The sequence below is a fragment of the Poecile atricapillus genome, chromosome 2 (assembly GCF_030490865.1).
Source record: "Poecile atricapillus isolate bPoeAtr1 chromosome 2, bPoeAtr1.hap1, whole genome shotgun sequence".
NCBI classification, from domain to species: Eukaryota; Metazoa; Chordata; class Aves; order Passeriformes; family Paridae; genus Poecile; species Poecile atricapillus.
Genome location: NC_081250.1, coordinates 30492521 through 30508338, shown reverse-complemented (window position 1 = coordinate 30508338; position 15818 = coordinate 30492521). Strand labels below are relative to the sequence as shown.

Below are 15818 nucleotides of genomic sequence, written 5' to 3'. Positions count from 1 at the left end.
TGGGGATATTGCCAGCATACCACTGGTTTATCCTTTGTCAAATTTCTTTCTAGCACTCTGGCAATTAAATATTTTCAAGACACTGTATGTGGACAATGAGATAACTTGGAGATTTCTGTTGTGATTTATCCTGAAGGAGCAGAGGAAGAATTGAAAAAATACCACACTGTGAAGAGATCCTCATTTTGTCAGGTCTACTGCATAGCTGAACAGGTTCCTGGGTGCTGTGGGCTCCCAGTCACCCTGGTAATACACATAAATAATAAAGCAGCCTGCTTGCTTATGCTATGGCAGGACCTGGAGACCAAAAGGAAAGGTCAAATCCCACATTAATACTGCAACAAAACCAACCAGAGCAGGCATATCTTAGGCTCCTAAGAAGCTGGTCTGAAAGCTATGGGCTAAGAAGAAACTTCCCAGTTTCCCCTTCAGTTGAGGTAGGCAGAATCAAATGCACAAGACAGTCCTAAGCACCACCAGAAAGGGTAAATGTGAAGATAATCTGGGCTTCCTCAGCAAAACTGTGGATGCAACCAAAGCCTGGCAGAAAGCTAGAGAGGCAGAGGCACACAGATCAGGAACAAAAGCTGCTTCCAGCTTCCTCAGCTGCTTTGTGAAGAGCTGTGAAGGAGCCTATCCTTCTGAGAGACCTGGTGATCTCACAGCCTTTACGACACGTGGTTCTCATGAACATGTAACTATTCTCTGCTCTGAATGAAGTTTCTGATTGCTGCTCTGCCTTTCTGTAGGCAGCCACAGAGTGTCTCAGCCACCTGCATGTGATTATATAAAGCATAGGCAAGATGAGCAGTGCCTCTTGGTCTTCATACACGACTGACTGACATTTGCTGTAGAACACCACATCCCAATGGAAGATAACACTGGACAATGTACGCGTGGACATTCTCCCCACTGGATGACAGACTGGAAGATGGTAGTAGTCTACATGTTGTATAATTCTGTGGGTTCAATGACTTCTCAATTCTGATGATTTAAAATGCCACTTCTGAAAGAGTTTTAAATTAGATTAATGAGAGTGAAAGCTATTTACATGTGTCCTCTAAAGTTCTTCCAAGAACTACATGGACCTGATTGCTGGGTGGTCCCAACATGGCAGGAGAACCAGATACAGCAGTACAGGATGGAGATGCTTTGTTTTTCTGGTTTGCATCACCTAATGTGTTTTCAGGATATACTGAAACAGTTTCCTGTACAACCATTCACTTTATGGGGAGTGCTAGTCATATGTGAAACCCTTTAGTCCTTTGCTTTATTTTACTTCTGTAACAGGTAGAATGCTTTATTTTTTCAGACTAAGGTAAATATCCATTCCCTAAATAAAAAAACAGGTTTAGTGAAACACATGGTAAAAGAGCTAATTAGATTACAGGGGATCTTGCAGCCCTTCTGCTCTCTTCAGGCTAAGGAAACCAATTTAACAAGATTAGCATATTTTCATTAATTTTCTAAAGCAGGTTCAAAAATGAAATAGTCCCTGAAGCTTCTTTAAATATCTGACTTTTCTTAGTTATTCACTGCAGTCTGTATGAAACATAAAATATTTGTTTCATTATCCATGCAAACAAGTGTTATCTTTCTAGGCACAATTTAATGAGTTAGATGTAGAAATTACTTCTTTTACTGCTTGGATTTAGCCAGAATTGGAAATCTTGAATACCTGAGCATTATGATGTGTTTCCTGTTGATATATGTTCTTCATCTAACCTATAAGGCAGAAGAATATGTCTCTTGATAGAATTTTTAATAAATTCCAGTTTTTAGCAAAGAAACAGCATCTCCTTGCATTTGCATCACAGGGTTATGCAGCAGTTTCAGGGAGGCCATGGTTTTACTGGGCCTTACGAATCCTCATTACATCAAGACTGCTGAAACCATGACATTTCACCACTCTGTCAGGTTCATTTTAATCTTCTTACAGGTAGAATAATATCCTTTCCTAATAATAGTAGGGGATTAAAAAGCAAATACTACTATTCTGTCTTGAACCATAGAATTAAGGAACAAGGATAGTTTAAAATAAATTTTCATCTTCTCTGCATGTCATCAAATTCTGTGATTTTATTAGACGTTTATAGCACCTTCTGGACCCAGCTCCCATCTGAGCTCTCAGGTGGTGTGGAGGAGAAGATGAAACAGGCACTTGAATAGAGGGTATCCCTCATCTGAATGGTAATAATTAAAAAAAATAAATTAAGATATGCATGACTAGTAGTCCTCCTTGTTAGGTCTCCACTGGTAATTCTTACCCTTTCTTCTGACCACCTACACCAGCTAGCTGTAGCTAGGAAGAACAATGGGAATACAATATCCTACTTTCTGAAAATATAGCAAATCCCATTCCTCAGTCTAAATCCTGCTCCCAAATTCACTGAATCCCAAGAAAAAATATTCTATTCAATGAAGAACTGCCACAGATAATCCCCTAGCTCCAAAAGTCAAGGCTTTTGCCACTGTCACCATTTGACATGATCTATTTTTTATAGAATAATCACGTTCATGATTGTGTTGTTCCCCAAGCCCCATAGAAGTCGGAACTAGTTCATAGGGTGTTTAAATCCCACAGATTTTAATTTAGAAAAATATCCAGCAGTGATAACTCACTGATGTCAGGGAAAAGGTACAGTCCAGTATTTCATCAACCTTCAGAAATTCATGATGAAACACCATCATCTTCTACCCTGGGTTAACAGGGCATCTGTGTCATTGGTAAATGTGAGCAGGGTAGGTCTAGGCTGCTGAATCGTACTCTGGAGTTGTCCAAAGGCAACAGGATGCCAAGAAAACAAAAGCAACCAAAACACATTATATCTTGCTCTCCTAGCAGATGAGAACCATTGGCCAAGTTCATCTCAAAAGCAGGAAGGCAATTAAGCTCCACTGAAGAAAAATGAAGATAAAATTGGCTCCAAAGTTGTTTGGACATTCAAGACATGTTTGTCTTCTTGAACTTCTGCAGGCAAGGCTGACTTTGTGAAAGTATCGCTTCATGTTAAGCAATGTGAGAAGAAAAAACCCATGTTTGAAGTCTTAATTGGACATCCATACTACACCTTCACCACTATACTGAATTAAAATAAATTTACTTTTAGATAGATTCTTATGCTGTGGGATATAATTCCAGTCCCCTACAACTTAATTAGCTAAATATACAATGTAGCCTTCCATCTGGTAGAGTAATTTAACAAGAATAATTGTGCACCACCATAACTCAACGAGACACTGAGGAAAACCATTGAAATGCTATTTCCTTTCCTTTGGAAGAGAATTATGTACAATTTCAGCATGCTTTGCATTTCTAACAGTTAAAGCCAACAGGGAGGTATCAGTCTCATTTATATTACTTTCCCATGAGAAAATCAAAAGCAAAGTACAAAGCTTATGCCTTTGCTCATGAATGGCTCTGTAATACTCACTTGGCTTTAGCCACAACATGTTATTTGGCAGCTAAAACCCTTAATTAGAGTTGTGGGTTTGAATAGATTTTTCAGTGAAACCATGTTTTGCAGGATTTTGGAGAAATGCAGTCTTTACTAACCGGTATCTTCTATTTTGGATGATCCCATAGCATGTGATTTCCACTTTTGACTTCTCTGTTCCTCTCTTTTTGCGATCTTTTAGATGTTCTTGTTTACTTTTCTAAAGGTTTTCAACTCTCCCTGCTCTAGATACAGTGGAAGAAGAAAAATCCTAGTCCTACTGAAATCAAACAGGACAATCTCTACTCACTTCAAAGAGTCTCAAATTTTATATGCAGTATTTTGTAATTTATTTATCCAAAGTGAATAAGCTTTGAAATACCCATTAAAAATATTCCACTTCATTTTCAATGGACATTATGTTCTTAAAATGCTTTAGATTTTTGGACTTCTCCCTCTTGCTTATCAAAGCGGTTTCTTTAGGTTCAAAGGTCAAAAAAGTGTCTAGTACCTGATTACTTGCTTATCAAAAAGTTATGCAATTTATTTCTTAATGCTGATTTATAAAGCATTTTTGAAAACATACACAGTGTAAGAAAACTTTCATGCACTCACATGAAGCAGAACGTCATAATTCAGTTTTGGTTATACACTGGTCAGTAAAATAACTAAGCCAGTATTTTGATCAAGATTGCATAATTAGTTTAGTTATGAAAAAGAGTGGCTAGTGTCACGGAATAATTACTGGCAAAACATAACATGACATATATACACAGAGTGTTATTTTCTTCTAGAAGAGAAAGACACTGAATCTGGAAACTGAGTAATTTTTTTACCCACTCACAAAAACTTGCTTTCTACAATTAAAAGTAAGTGTTAAATAAAATACATTAGAGGAACAGCCTTTGACTGATGGGAAGATTATGATGGTCTTCATGAGAATCATTCTGGTGATGACTGCTGTTGAGCCCTGGTGCAAGCCCTGGCAGCTTTCATGATACCAAAACATGCCTACACAAGTTCTTTTCTCTTTGACAGTGTCATTGAGCCTACACTAGCACTCATTTTTTAGTTTTAGTATGTCTCAAATACTTACCTCCTCTAAGCTGGGCTCAATCAGAATGACAAGACATCCCTCCTAAGCCCCAGCTTGGGAGGCTGCAGGGCTCTGGTGGACTGGAGACAAGAGCAGCCCTGCACAGCAGCTACAATCACATCACATTTTCTTGGAGCTGCTGGCTCCCAGGGCCTGGACACTGGTTTGGCTTGTTCATCACATGAATCCAGAAGCTTTGACTCCACTCCACAACTCTGCAATTGCAAGTGGAAGCTTTTCTCTTTCTAAAACTTCCTACTGCTAATTACATGCTCTGAAGTTATTGATACTGAATTTGGGAAGGCTGAAAATGTTTGGCGATTAACGGGAAGAAGAGTCAAGGTCAGGGTACCTTCTCTCTTTGATAAGTACTGACTTCTTCTGGGCACACTACCTAGTCCAAATTTGTCAAGACGGCTCACCAACCCAGGAAAACAAGGACTCTGGAGAGGCAGGAATGCTTAGCATCCCTGGAAAATGGGATAAAAATAGGAGAATCATATGTTTGCCTCCTTTCCTTGCTTCAATAAACAAAGTGCCTCTCCCATTTATTGTGCTTGCTCATAAATTCAGAGAAAAATAGCACTTCTCTCCACTGACCTGGACTTCTTCATTTTGGCAGACATGGTAATTGAGGGTTTGAGATACTCTAAGCCTTTTTTTTGAATGAAAACCAAAAGAAATCCAGCTTTTTCATATACCGTTACATCACAAAAGATTGTTTTCCTAGAAAATGCAAACAGAAATAAAATTTGGTGGCACAGAAGGGGAAAGGAGAAAAACCTTCACACAATGATGTTTTTCTTCTGATTTTCAACTGCTCCAGTAAATTACTGAGTCACTAAGTGCACAAAGAATTGTAAGGAAATATTCTAATTAATTTTCTTTTCTTAAAAAATTACATCTGCTGAGTTCTCATTCAAGAATCTTTCATTCTCATTTACACAAGGCCTACACTGTTATTCTATTGCCTAATCAGGTTAACTTAATATGGTTTTTACAGAGTGATCTTCATGGCTGTGTAAGACAGCCTTCTTCCTCTCTTTCATCACAACATTAAACAATCCTTCATCTCCTCTTTTTTCCTGTGTGAAATTACACAACTTCTCCCATCCAAGGAAGAGCCTCATACTATTTGCTATTAAAAAAAGGCCCCATGCTATGTTTCCATTGAGTATGCCTCCAATTTTTGGAAGGTGAGCTACAAACATCTTCTCAAATTGTTGTATTGTGAGATATCTTCAGATCCCTAAGCACCATGCAAGTCGTAAGCGCACAACTCCATCTGCAAAGAAAGATTCAACTGGCACAAAACCAAAATAAATAGAAATACTGATTGACATTCCCATTCTTCCATGATTGTGCTAAACTCAGGAGAGAAAAAACAGTTCCTATTTGATATGATGATGTCCCCAGGAACTTCTTCCCCAAAAAGCCAAAATATGTAACAAAATGCAGAAATTCCACCTACAGCAACATTTTTAAAAAGTATGCAGCTTTGGCCAGAGAGCTAATTCTTGCTGGAACTTACCGGCTTTTGCTGGTTTGTATCAACACTTGCATATAAAAAATAAAATTTTAAATGTGGAGAAAATGCAACTGTTAGGGCCATTTGCTAGAACTTCTGCATTTTGAAAAGATAAAGGAAAAATAAAAAATATTTGAAAAGACTTTCTACCCTGCCAAACCCATGTTGTTTAGTGTGGTTTTGTTAGTTTTACAGTAACCTCATAAAGAGGAGAATATTTTCCTGGACAGATAGTCACAGAATAGAGGAGCTCAACAAGCAAAAGTTCCCCATATTAAATGATCAGATTTTCAAAAGTACATGGCTCCCATCAGAGCTCTTAAAACAGTCAGTATGAATTTCAAAAGTGTTCAGTAATAGGGAGGTATTTTCAAACCTCTCTAGTAATTTAGACACATTAGTCTCATTGAAAGTTAATGAGCCATGTGCTGCTCAGGCTTTTGGGTGCATTGAAGAAAACACTGTATCCATGGTGCAAGTTTTGGGGATTTTTAAAATTTAATGTTACGCTGTTTACACTAAATTCTGCTTGTAGCTACAGATGTGTAGCTTCTCCTTATGGTGTATTTATCTATCCAGTGAAGCAATAGCTCCCCTTGCTCTGCTCTTTTCAAAGTCTGTCAACACCAAGCATCTGAATGCAGCTGTGCAAAGAGTTGCATATCCTGGCCTCTAGCCCTTAGGACAGTCCCAATCCTCCATGCAGCTAAACTTTCTGAAGTCCACTGCTGACAACTTCTGCCGCATCTTGTACAGAAAGGAACAATCCACATGGCTGAGACTTGTTGAGTAACCACAGTCACTGCACTAGGATGTTAACTCAGGTACCTAACTGTAAACACTGACAGTGCAAGACTTTTAAGTCTTTTCCTAGTTATTTAAGCATTCCATCATTCTAGATACTAGAAGAGTAAATGCTGCAGAAAATATTTTCCATTCTTTTGGAATTAATTTTTAGAAGATTAAAAAGGAGATGCCACTTCAGAACTAATTAAACAAAGATTAAATGGATTACTGAACAAGAAAGCAAGCAAGCAAAACGCATGATTTACAATGCCTGTGTGACACTTGATGTTCCCCCAGCACTGAAAAACACATTAGGATGTCAGGGCAGAATCATTCAGCTTTGTTTCCCATTAAATCTGATCTCAGAGTACCTGATTCAATCAGAATTATCGTATGAGAGCATTTTATCAACACTGGAGAAGAGAAAGATACCTCTGTATCTTATATTATGAAGATTTAAAGAAAAAAAAGGAACCTAAAAAGCAAAACAAAGCTGTAATTAAAAGTCACAACAGGTATTTCTTTCTTAAGGCTGAAAGGAATGTGAGGTCTGCTTTCATATGAATTGCTGACTTCACGCAGGTTCAGCACCACAGAGGGTTTACCAGGAGCCAGTGGCAATAAGTGTTCATGGCCTAAAGGGAAGGAAAAGAGGGTCACCCCTCATGGCAAAGGTCAGATTTCTGCAGGCTTACAGCCTGTCCATATACATGAGTGCTCGTGGGACATCTTTGTCTAGTAAGGTCCCGTGGGGATGACACAGGCTCCACAATGTCCCCTCTGCCTGGAGGATGGCCCTATAGCCACCCAGATCAGTTTAGGGTCATTTGACTTGTGTCGATTTGGTTCCTGTTGCTTTTACACTCAACCTGATGAACAACCATTGAAAGCTTTGTGGGGATGTTGCTGAAGACTGGAATTAAACATCTCTAGTACACAGAGAGACTGGATGTGTAAACAGGATATTAACAGTTGCCATTTTCACGGATATGGAGAGATATCAAATATCCCCTGTTGGTAACATACAACATGCTGTACACTTCATTTATATTTGCTTATCAGAATCACTATGTCAATGTCATAGAAACGGTTGTACTAATGATTATATTAGTATTTGTCTATTTGTTCTGTAGATATCTTTTCAGAGAGTCATCATGTGCTTTGTTCAATTTTGGAACTGATGCACTGCATGCCCAAATATTTGGAATAGCATATAGAAAACATCTGGATTTAATTATATTATAGTCCTCTTATGCAGACAATGGGAATTGAATTAAGGAATATTTTGAAACCCCCACAGAGATATAAAAGTATTAGCAGCTGCACGAGAACTTTACTGTTACAAAGTTTGAAAATGTTTTGTTTTACAGATCAACAGTCTGACACATCATAAATATCAATCATAATGTTTAAGATACATAAACATGGAAGAAAAATTGAAGCTTGCATTTCAAATACATGTAGATGAATTCACAGCATTTAGAAGATGTAGAATTTTGTTCTACAAAATGAAAATGTATAGTCTATTGGCATAGAAAATATATGCTATCCAGTGGTATTAAGCAGAGAACCACATAAGGGTTTATTGTGATGAACAGCCTGAACAAGATTTTATAGAATCTTGTTATATTGCCACCATATAGTACAAAAAGCAATTTGGCTAGAATAAATTAGCATTCTGCTTTTCATGCTTCCATTCCTTTGAAAATATTTGGGGATATAATATGAGCTTAGAGGGTCTGCCCCGAAGTATTAGATACAGGCTGGATTTTCTCTCTGAATATATGCTGGTTCCAAATGCCACTTCTTTTCAAGTCAGTTTTGCAGTTAGTTTTCAATCTCCCAGTGGCTAAATCACATTCAAAGGCTGTTAGCACAGTAGGGGGTCAGACTTTCTCTCTGAACGTAACTATATCACTCAACAGCAGACTCATGCAATAAGCGATCTAATGTTTTCTTTTCCTTTCCCCCCCCTCCTCTGAGTGTCTCCCTGCATTCCTGGATACCAGTCACTGCACCAAGGTCCTGAGGCAACAGCCACATGGACTCCACCACCATTCTAGCTTTCTTTGTGGCGCAGAAAAAGCTAAGTCTACAGTTCACCTGCTGTCAAGATAAAATATTCAATTGTTAGATCTTCCAAAATATTCTAAAACCATCAAAAGAACACTTTCTATGTGTCAGAAGACATGCAGATGTGTGTATAGGGACACAGCACAGTGCTGGTAACACCAAGGTCACGGGTTCCATCCCTGTATGGGCCATTCACATAAATGTTGGACTCCACAATCCTTCTGGGTCTCTTCCACCTCAGAATATTCTGCCAGTCTGTGATAGGCACACAAACTCTGACAATCAATGACACAAAATATAATACTCATCCAATTCCTCCTCTTTCCATTATTTCCTCTCAAAATGCCCTGAAAAACATTGTCTAAAAGCAGAATACCATCTGAAGACAGATCCTGTATCTACCAAGCAGGGCAGAGAGAGTTATTAAAACCAGAAGAAAGGCAGAGAAAATAAAGATCCATGAAATGATGATCTGTTTAGAAACAAAATTTAACAGAACTGAAGCCTACACCAGCTGTCAGCACTGAGAAACACCGACTCTCAATACCATGTGGCCAGGCTGACCTTGGAAATATGCAGTCTAGACCTTTGAACTTACTCATAGTATCACCTTGAACAGGATTTTTGGAGTATAATATATGCCTTGCTGGTGGACAGCCTGGTCAAAATAAAGGGTGGGAGGATTGCTGGGCAAGGGGCTCGAATAAATGCCGCTAACTCACCCGTTTTACGAAGTGGAAAATCATCCTTAGCATCCTGTGCTCCTGGTAAAGTGTATTTGTATGGTGGCGAGGCCCCACTCAGGGGTGGAGAGCTTTGATCCAGTGAGGTATGGTGGGCAGCCCTGCAGCAGACACAGAGGTCACAAATTAGCTGTCACTGAGGTGACCAGCAGTAACTATCCACACATGTTGCACACGTCTCAGCTGTGTTTATGTTCTTGTTCGTCCAAGTGTGCGCAAACCACAGGCTCATGTAACCAATTTCACTCTTACAGTAAGTTATGGAACTCCTTGGGATTCCCAAAAACACATTTTTTGCGCTCATTACAGAAGTCTCATAGGATAAGATTCATGTTGATCTACAGGCAGGGTCTACCACCAGCTTGGGGAACTGACAATTCCAGGTGGTTGCTTTTTAATATGAATCAGCTGACACACAGCAAAAGCTGTTTAAGGCTTGTTTATCACGTACAAATAGACGTATATTGATCAAGCCTTCCCTATTAAAATGTGGGGGATTTTCAGGGCACGAGGGCTTGTATAAAATAACCAGAAATATTGAATTTTTATCTCTTGGATACCCCACTTCACTGAATTATTTAGTGGATGAGGTAAATGAAACGTTGACTTTAAGTTCAATTTGTAAATTTTGTGAGCATACCACTGTGCAGCACATAGCACTCATGTCAGCAGAGAAGCTCCAAGCTGGAAGAGTGCTTTCTGACAGCTGCTGGATGAAATAAATATTGTGTGCAGAGCTTTCTGAACGACCACATAGAAATTGCATCACTTGGCTCAGAAACAGGGGTTGTTTTTCTAGCTTTTTTTTGAGTGGGGGGAGTTTGCTTGATATTTCTAACTAGAGAGGGAAAGGAGAAAAACTTTCAAACTTTGTGTTTATTTAAACATAATTTTACTTGGCCTTTAACAGACTCTGCTTGTCTTTCCAACACAGTGTGGTTAATCAATAATATGTCTCTGTCATGAGAGGAAGTTCTACTTTTTGTAGTGTAGTAGAAGGCATCCTCTGTAGAGCTCCTCATACTCAGTCATCTGAAGCTCAGATTATTAGTCCAGAAATCTTACATATTCAAGAGACTTTTTACATATTATTTGGAAGAAAAAAATGAGTTTATTACTGTATCTCCACCAAACACAATGCAACTATATATTAAATAATTTTACCAAAAAGCTCTGGTTAGCTCAGAATGCAAACTCCAAGGGCCAACCTTCAGCAATTCTTTTTAAAAAGAATAAGTAAAAGATAGAAATCTAGTTTACCATATGTATTTCTGTTTGTCCTTTTGAAGATCAATGCAGGCATGACACTGAAATCTTTCAGAAGCGCAGACAATTTATTTTGTTGGATTCATTTATGTGGGGAATAAAAACTATAAAACTGTAAACTCTTAACATGTCAATAGACTGTCTGAAAGATTCAACAAAATCAAGTGCTTCCATGATCTAAGCAGATTCTTGTCAAGGCCAAGTTATCATAAGAATATGCAATTTGGATACTAAAAGCCATGAGTCAGAAAAGTTAGATGACCACTGTCTTTCTCAAAACCCTTGTGAATTACCAGCACCATTCAAGCAACTTCACTGGAAGCAAAGCAGCATCTCTTCAAGAGAAAACGTTTTGTGATTGATTCAAAATCCAAGACAAACACAGTTGTTCTAACTGCAAAAATTTAAGATACTTGGAAAAATGACAGGTATAGTTGTAAAACTTGTGATTGCAACAGCTATAATCACTATAGATGAAGGAGCTGAAATAAAACAAATTACACAGATTTTTGAGGGAGTCTTGTTCTGTATAGTTCTCATCTCACCACTGAACACTGAATACTCCTCAGTTCAACCAGAAATACAACACTTCTGGCTTTTCGCTAATCTTTGGGTTGAACTTCTGCCTTGCTCTGGAGGCAGACTCTCAACAACCCTGCTGGAAAAGCATTCTGCCAAGTTTTAGCTGATACCTCAACGAGACAAGGAAGCAGCTTAATACTGAACATACGTGTACCAGAGCTTGGGGTGGCGGCTCATGGAATGATTCTTCCCATTTGCTGGAGAGTCTTTTGTAGCTGATTTACTCAACAGGAACTCTTGAAGTTTCTGCTTCACTTCTGTGCTGGCCACTGCCCCTAAGAAACACAAGAGTTAAATTCATCTTAGCTTTACTTTAAAAAAACTTACCGTTTTAAATAAAACAAACTCCAAAACAGAGTCTGTGCCTTATTGCTGGAAGTTTTGTAAACTATAAAAAAACTATTGGTGGAAAAAAGTCAAAATGAGATAGCATTTGGATTAAATGCTTCTCTGTGGAAGCCTGAAGCTGGCTGTGACCCAAAAATCCAGTGAAGTCATAAGGAATATTTCAACAGTAGATGAGGCCATTTATCCAGGGCCAGATGTATCTAAAGAATTTAAATTATTTCCTGACAGTTCCCAACAATCCAAATACAAAACCAACAATGGAACTAAAAAGACAGTTACAAAAGGTCAGTTTGAGTTTTTAGTAATGAGTGTTTTTTTCTTTTAATAAATTAATAGCAGTAATACAGCAAAACTATCCTCTGAACACTGTCTTGGTTATAAGCAGAACACTGCAGAAAGAGCCAGCAGTGAGGCTTTTAATTGGAGCCCTTTAAGGGCCTCTACCTGCGATGTCTGGCAGACAAGAGAGTGCATTTTGACCTCTCTTGGTGGCTAGCTCAATACAGAGCAAAAAGTAGAGCATGTCATTGTAAGGTTAAACTGCCAATTCAAGCTTGCAGCATGGGACATGCTTTTTTACTCATAGCCAAAATAGTGTTCATTAAGGAAAAAAGAAGTATGAAAACAAAAAATCTTTTGCTTTTCCATAATCAGTGATTAAAAAAAGAGATGAAACCCCATTTCTTTCAAAGTTGCAGCTCTAAGGCATTTTTGATACTCTATTTGGTTATCCAACCCTGACACACCACAGCTGAGATGCTGAGCACATCCCATGTGATCCTCTGCCCATACCTCCCTTCCATGCTCTCCTCATTAAATAGATCATCACCACCAACAAACTGGGCCTGGAGGGGTCACAAGCTGCATGGCTGGCTGTTACATCCTGAACAGCCACCCAGCAAGCTCAAATTGAGAAGGGAACCATTGAGGTCACATCTCTGCTCGTCCCCTGGCAGGAACACCGATAAAGCCCAACTGTTCATATGGAGACTGATTTTTTTTATACTACATAGAAGAACCTTTTGTTCCTGCAGTTTCCACACCCTCACATTTCTAGGTCAGCAAGATGGAAATTTCTTTATGGGATCATTGTTCTTCAAAGTACTAGAAGCACCATGGACACCTTAATTTCTAAAGGCTGTGACATGGTACACCTACAGCTGTTGAAGTGCTATCTTTTTCCACCCAGGGAAAAAAAAGATCTTTTCTGCTTCGGTCTTTGTCAGTTAATTCTTGTGCTCATTTAGTAGGGCAAGTAACAGTATCTGTTTGTGGCAGCTTCATTTTGAATATCTTCACACTGTACTTCAACCTGATTTTCAAAATGACCTCACTAAAGAGAATTATTTGTATCTGTCTCCCTCTAGTGAGCATCAAATCTTAACAAACCTTCATAGTTATTTTCTTTATAGCTATATATGAGCTAGAAATAACTCTTCGTTATGCCTCATGAAATGTCATCAAGAACAAACACAAGACAGTTTGAAAAAGTCCTAACAAAATATTTAGAAGGCTCATCCTAAGATATTCTTAAATATTTCATTTTATTTTCAGTCTTGAAACAATGCTCAGCAACTAATTTAATTTTATGCTGTTTCGTAGTGCTTTCTGTATTGAGAAATAAGCTCTTCATAAAGTTCTCATGTGAAGCTTTATGCTTTCAAATTTCCTCATTTTTTTTTATACAAAGAGCTTGACTCTTGAGATGCATATATACAAGTCTGTCAAACTGTGCTTTCCTGCAGTCTTCCAAGTCTGCACACAAACCAGAAATGTGTTTCTGTGGGTGCAGTGGGTGGCCCTGCCCTTCTCAAAGCACAGTCTTGACTTCTCGACCTGCGTATTTCACACAGGAACAGGCTTCCTTCAGGTTCCTGTTCATAGTTCATCTTGGCTGGGAGAATGCAAAGGGGAATAGACTCGTTTCTTATTAGGATTCATGGTACATTGGCTCTTACTTTCTCGTCCTCTTTCTTTGCCTCGGAGGGGAGGAAGCTGTTGCTCCCTGCGATGCCTCTCCAGTTCCTGCTCTTGTCTTTGCTGCTCCAGTTTCTGCTCTTTTTCAAGGAGTTCTTGCTGTTGTTTAATGGCTAGGAGTTCCTGTTGTAACTTGCACAGAACAAAAAGACATGAGAAAGTGCAGTTTGTAGTGTTTTCTAGGTCAGTCCTGGTTAAAACAATTCCCTTGAGTTAACGGGGATCAGCACTTGCTTTTATGCTTACACTTCTTTTCATCTCTTAACTGACTTTTAAGCAGCCCAGTGCATTACTGGCTGTCACCAAATCGAAATCTAGTGTCAGGTAGCAGCCTGCTGCTCTGGTTTCACTTCTTTCTCTTTTGGCAAAGATGCCTGGAAACTTCACATTGTTCCTTGCCTGTGCATCACCCAACTCTGGTTGCAGTGCTCTGATGCATTTGTCAGCTCCGTCAAGTGGAAGCTTAGCACAGCAGCACAATGGCAAGTAGATAAGAAGGAAAAATGAAATGAAAGGCAAGATCATAAATTCCCAGTCAAAATCCATTATAGCAATCCTGCCATAGTGCATGCAAGCCCATAAATAATTTTCTTTTTGTACTATATGAGGCAGCTCAGAGAAGAGTGAAAACACAACATTATCAGGGCCTGCCTCCATTTTACAAATGCAAATATTATACACTTGCCTATCAATTTGATTTGTGGTTACAAAGTCAAACAGTAGCCCAAAAAAGCAGTCTTTTAATATACTAAAAACAGTATATACAAAAAAAAAAAAAAAAGCCATATTGAAGTTCAGCTGAAAATGCAGGTTGCAAAATAGGTAGCTCGATTTTTTGTGGATGTGGTGGCTTCATGAGCTTGATGATTCTCATAGTACTGCCTTGGTCTGCTGTGAGCAAGTCACTCATAGGTGCCAGCAGTTTTGCTTTGAAAGGCCTTTATCATCCAAATACAGAGAAAAGAGCACTCAAAAACCATCTCTCAGTCACAGCAAACCTTTCAGGCATGTTCCCTTTTCTGTGTCTGCTTAAGCATATTCATTTTGCAGATAAACTAAGGGATAAATGAAAAATTTGCTACCTTAATGTGCTCCTGGAGCTGGGCCTGATGCTGGCGGGTCAGGTTTTCATGCTGCTTCTGGAACTCTGCAATGAGCAGTTGTTTCTGTATTTGCTGCTGCTGCTGGATCAGGAGCAGCTCTTGCTGTAGCTGCTTTTCACGCATAATCGGGTCCACCATGGGAACCATCATCCTGAGATCCGTCCGCAAGTCTAACGGTGAGATAGGCTCCAGTCCCACGGGAACCTCTGACTTCACATCCACTGTGGGAAGAAAACAGCAAAACATACACATTAAATATAACAGGAGAAGGAGAGCAGAGAGCATTCCTATGGGAAAAAGACCTGCTTCACTCAAAGACTGTTTCAATGTACAAGAGACCTTTCAAAACATTTAATGCAATCTAAGCTGTATGCAAACTTCAGCACCTCCTTTCCACACTGCAGAAATACTCCCAGATTAATATTCTGCTAAACAGGTTAACACACAACCCAGTTCTAAAACCATGTCATAGCCCAATGGAGCAATATTTAGTGAAAATCTCCTAGGCCCTATTGATGCTACACAATAAACACTCTGGGCACTTCCTCAGCGTAACATTAAGGCCCTGCAGTTCCACTGCACTGGAAGAGATTTTTCAAAGCTAGGGTGTAGATTTTCTGAGGACAGTGTTACACATGAAAACCTACTCAGTGCTACATGGCTACTGCATATAAATATACCTACCATAAAGAGAGGAATAACATATAACGTGGGGAAATAATTTGACACACAAAATGAGAACTTTTAATACAGCTTTTGGAAAAGTAACCACCGTGCATAGCACACTATATATGGCTTGTAAGAAAATGAATTATTTCAATTTGTTGTAGCAATGCTACAAATTCTTAATCCAGCAATTAATTACTTAATGGAGGATTT

At 38.9% G+C, this 15818-nt stretch overlaps 1 protein-coding gene across 6 annotated transcripts in view; it reads right to left on the bottom strand.

Moving 5' to 3' along the window:
* The window catches only part of HDAC9 (histone deacetylase 9), a 460460-nt gene that overhangs the window by 213942 nt on the left and 230700 nt on the right, over positions 1 to 15818 (bottom strand). For 3 of the 6 annotated variants that reach the window (XM_058831729.1, XM_058831731.1, XM_058831728.1), the window contains 4 exons: positions 14919 to 15160; positions 13818 to 13968; positions 11660 to 11786; positions 9643 to 9764 (listed from right to left, as the gene is read on the bottom strand). In XM_058831729.1, coding sequence (XP_058687712.1) covers positions 9643 to 9764; positions 11660 to 11786; positions 13818 to 13968; positions 14919 to 15160 — 642 coding nt within the window. The remainder of the gene's footprint in view (positions 1 to 9642; positions 9765 to 11659; positions 11787 to 13817; positions 13969 to 14918; positions 15161 to 15818) is intronic. The other 3 variants (XM_058831732.1, XM_058831733.1, XM_058831734.1) reach the window with 3 other exon arrangements.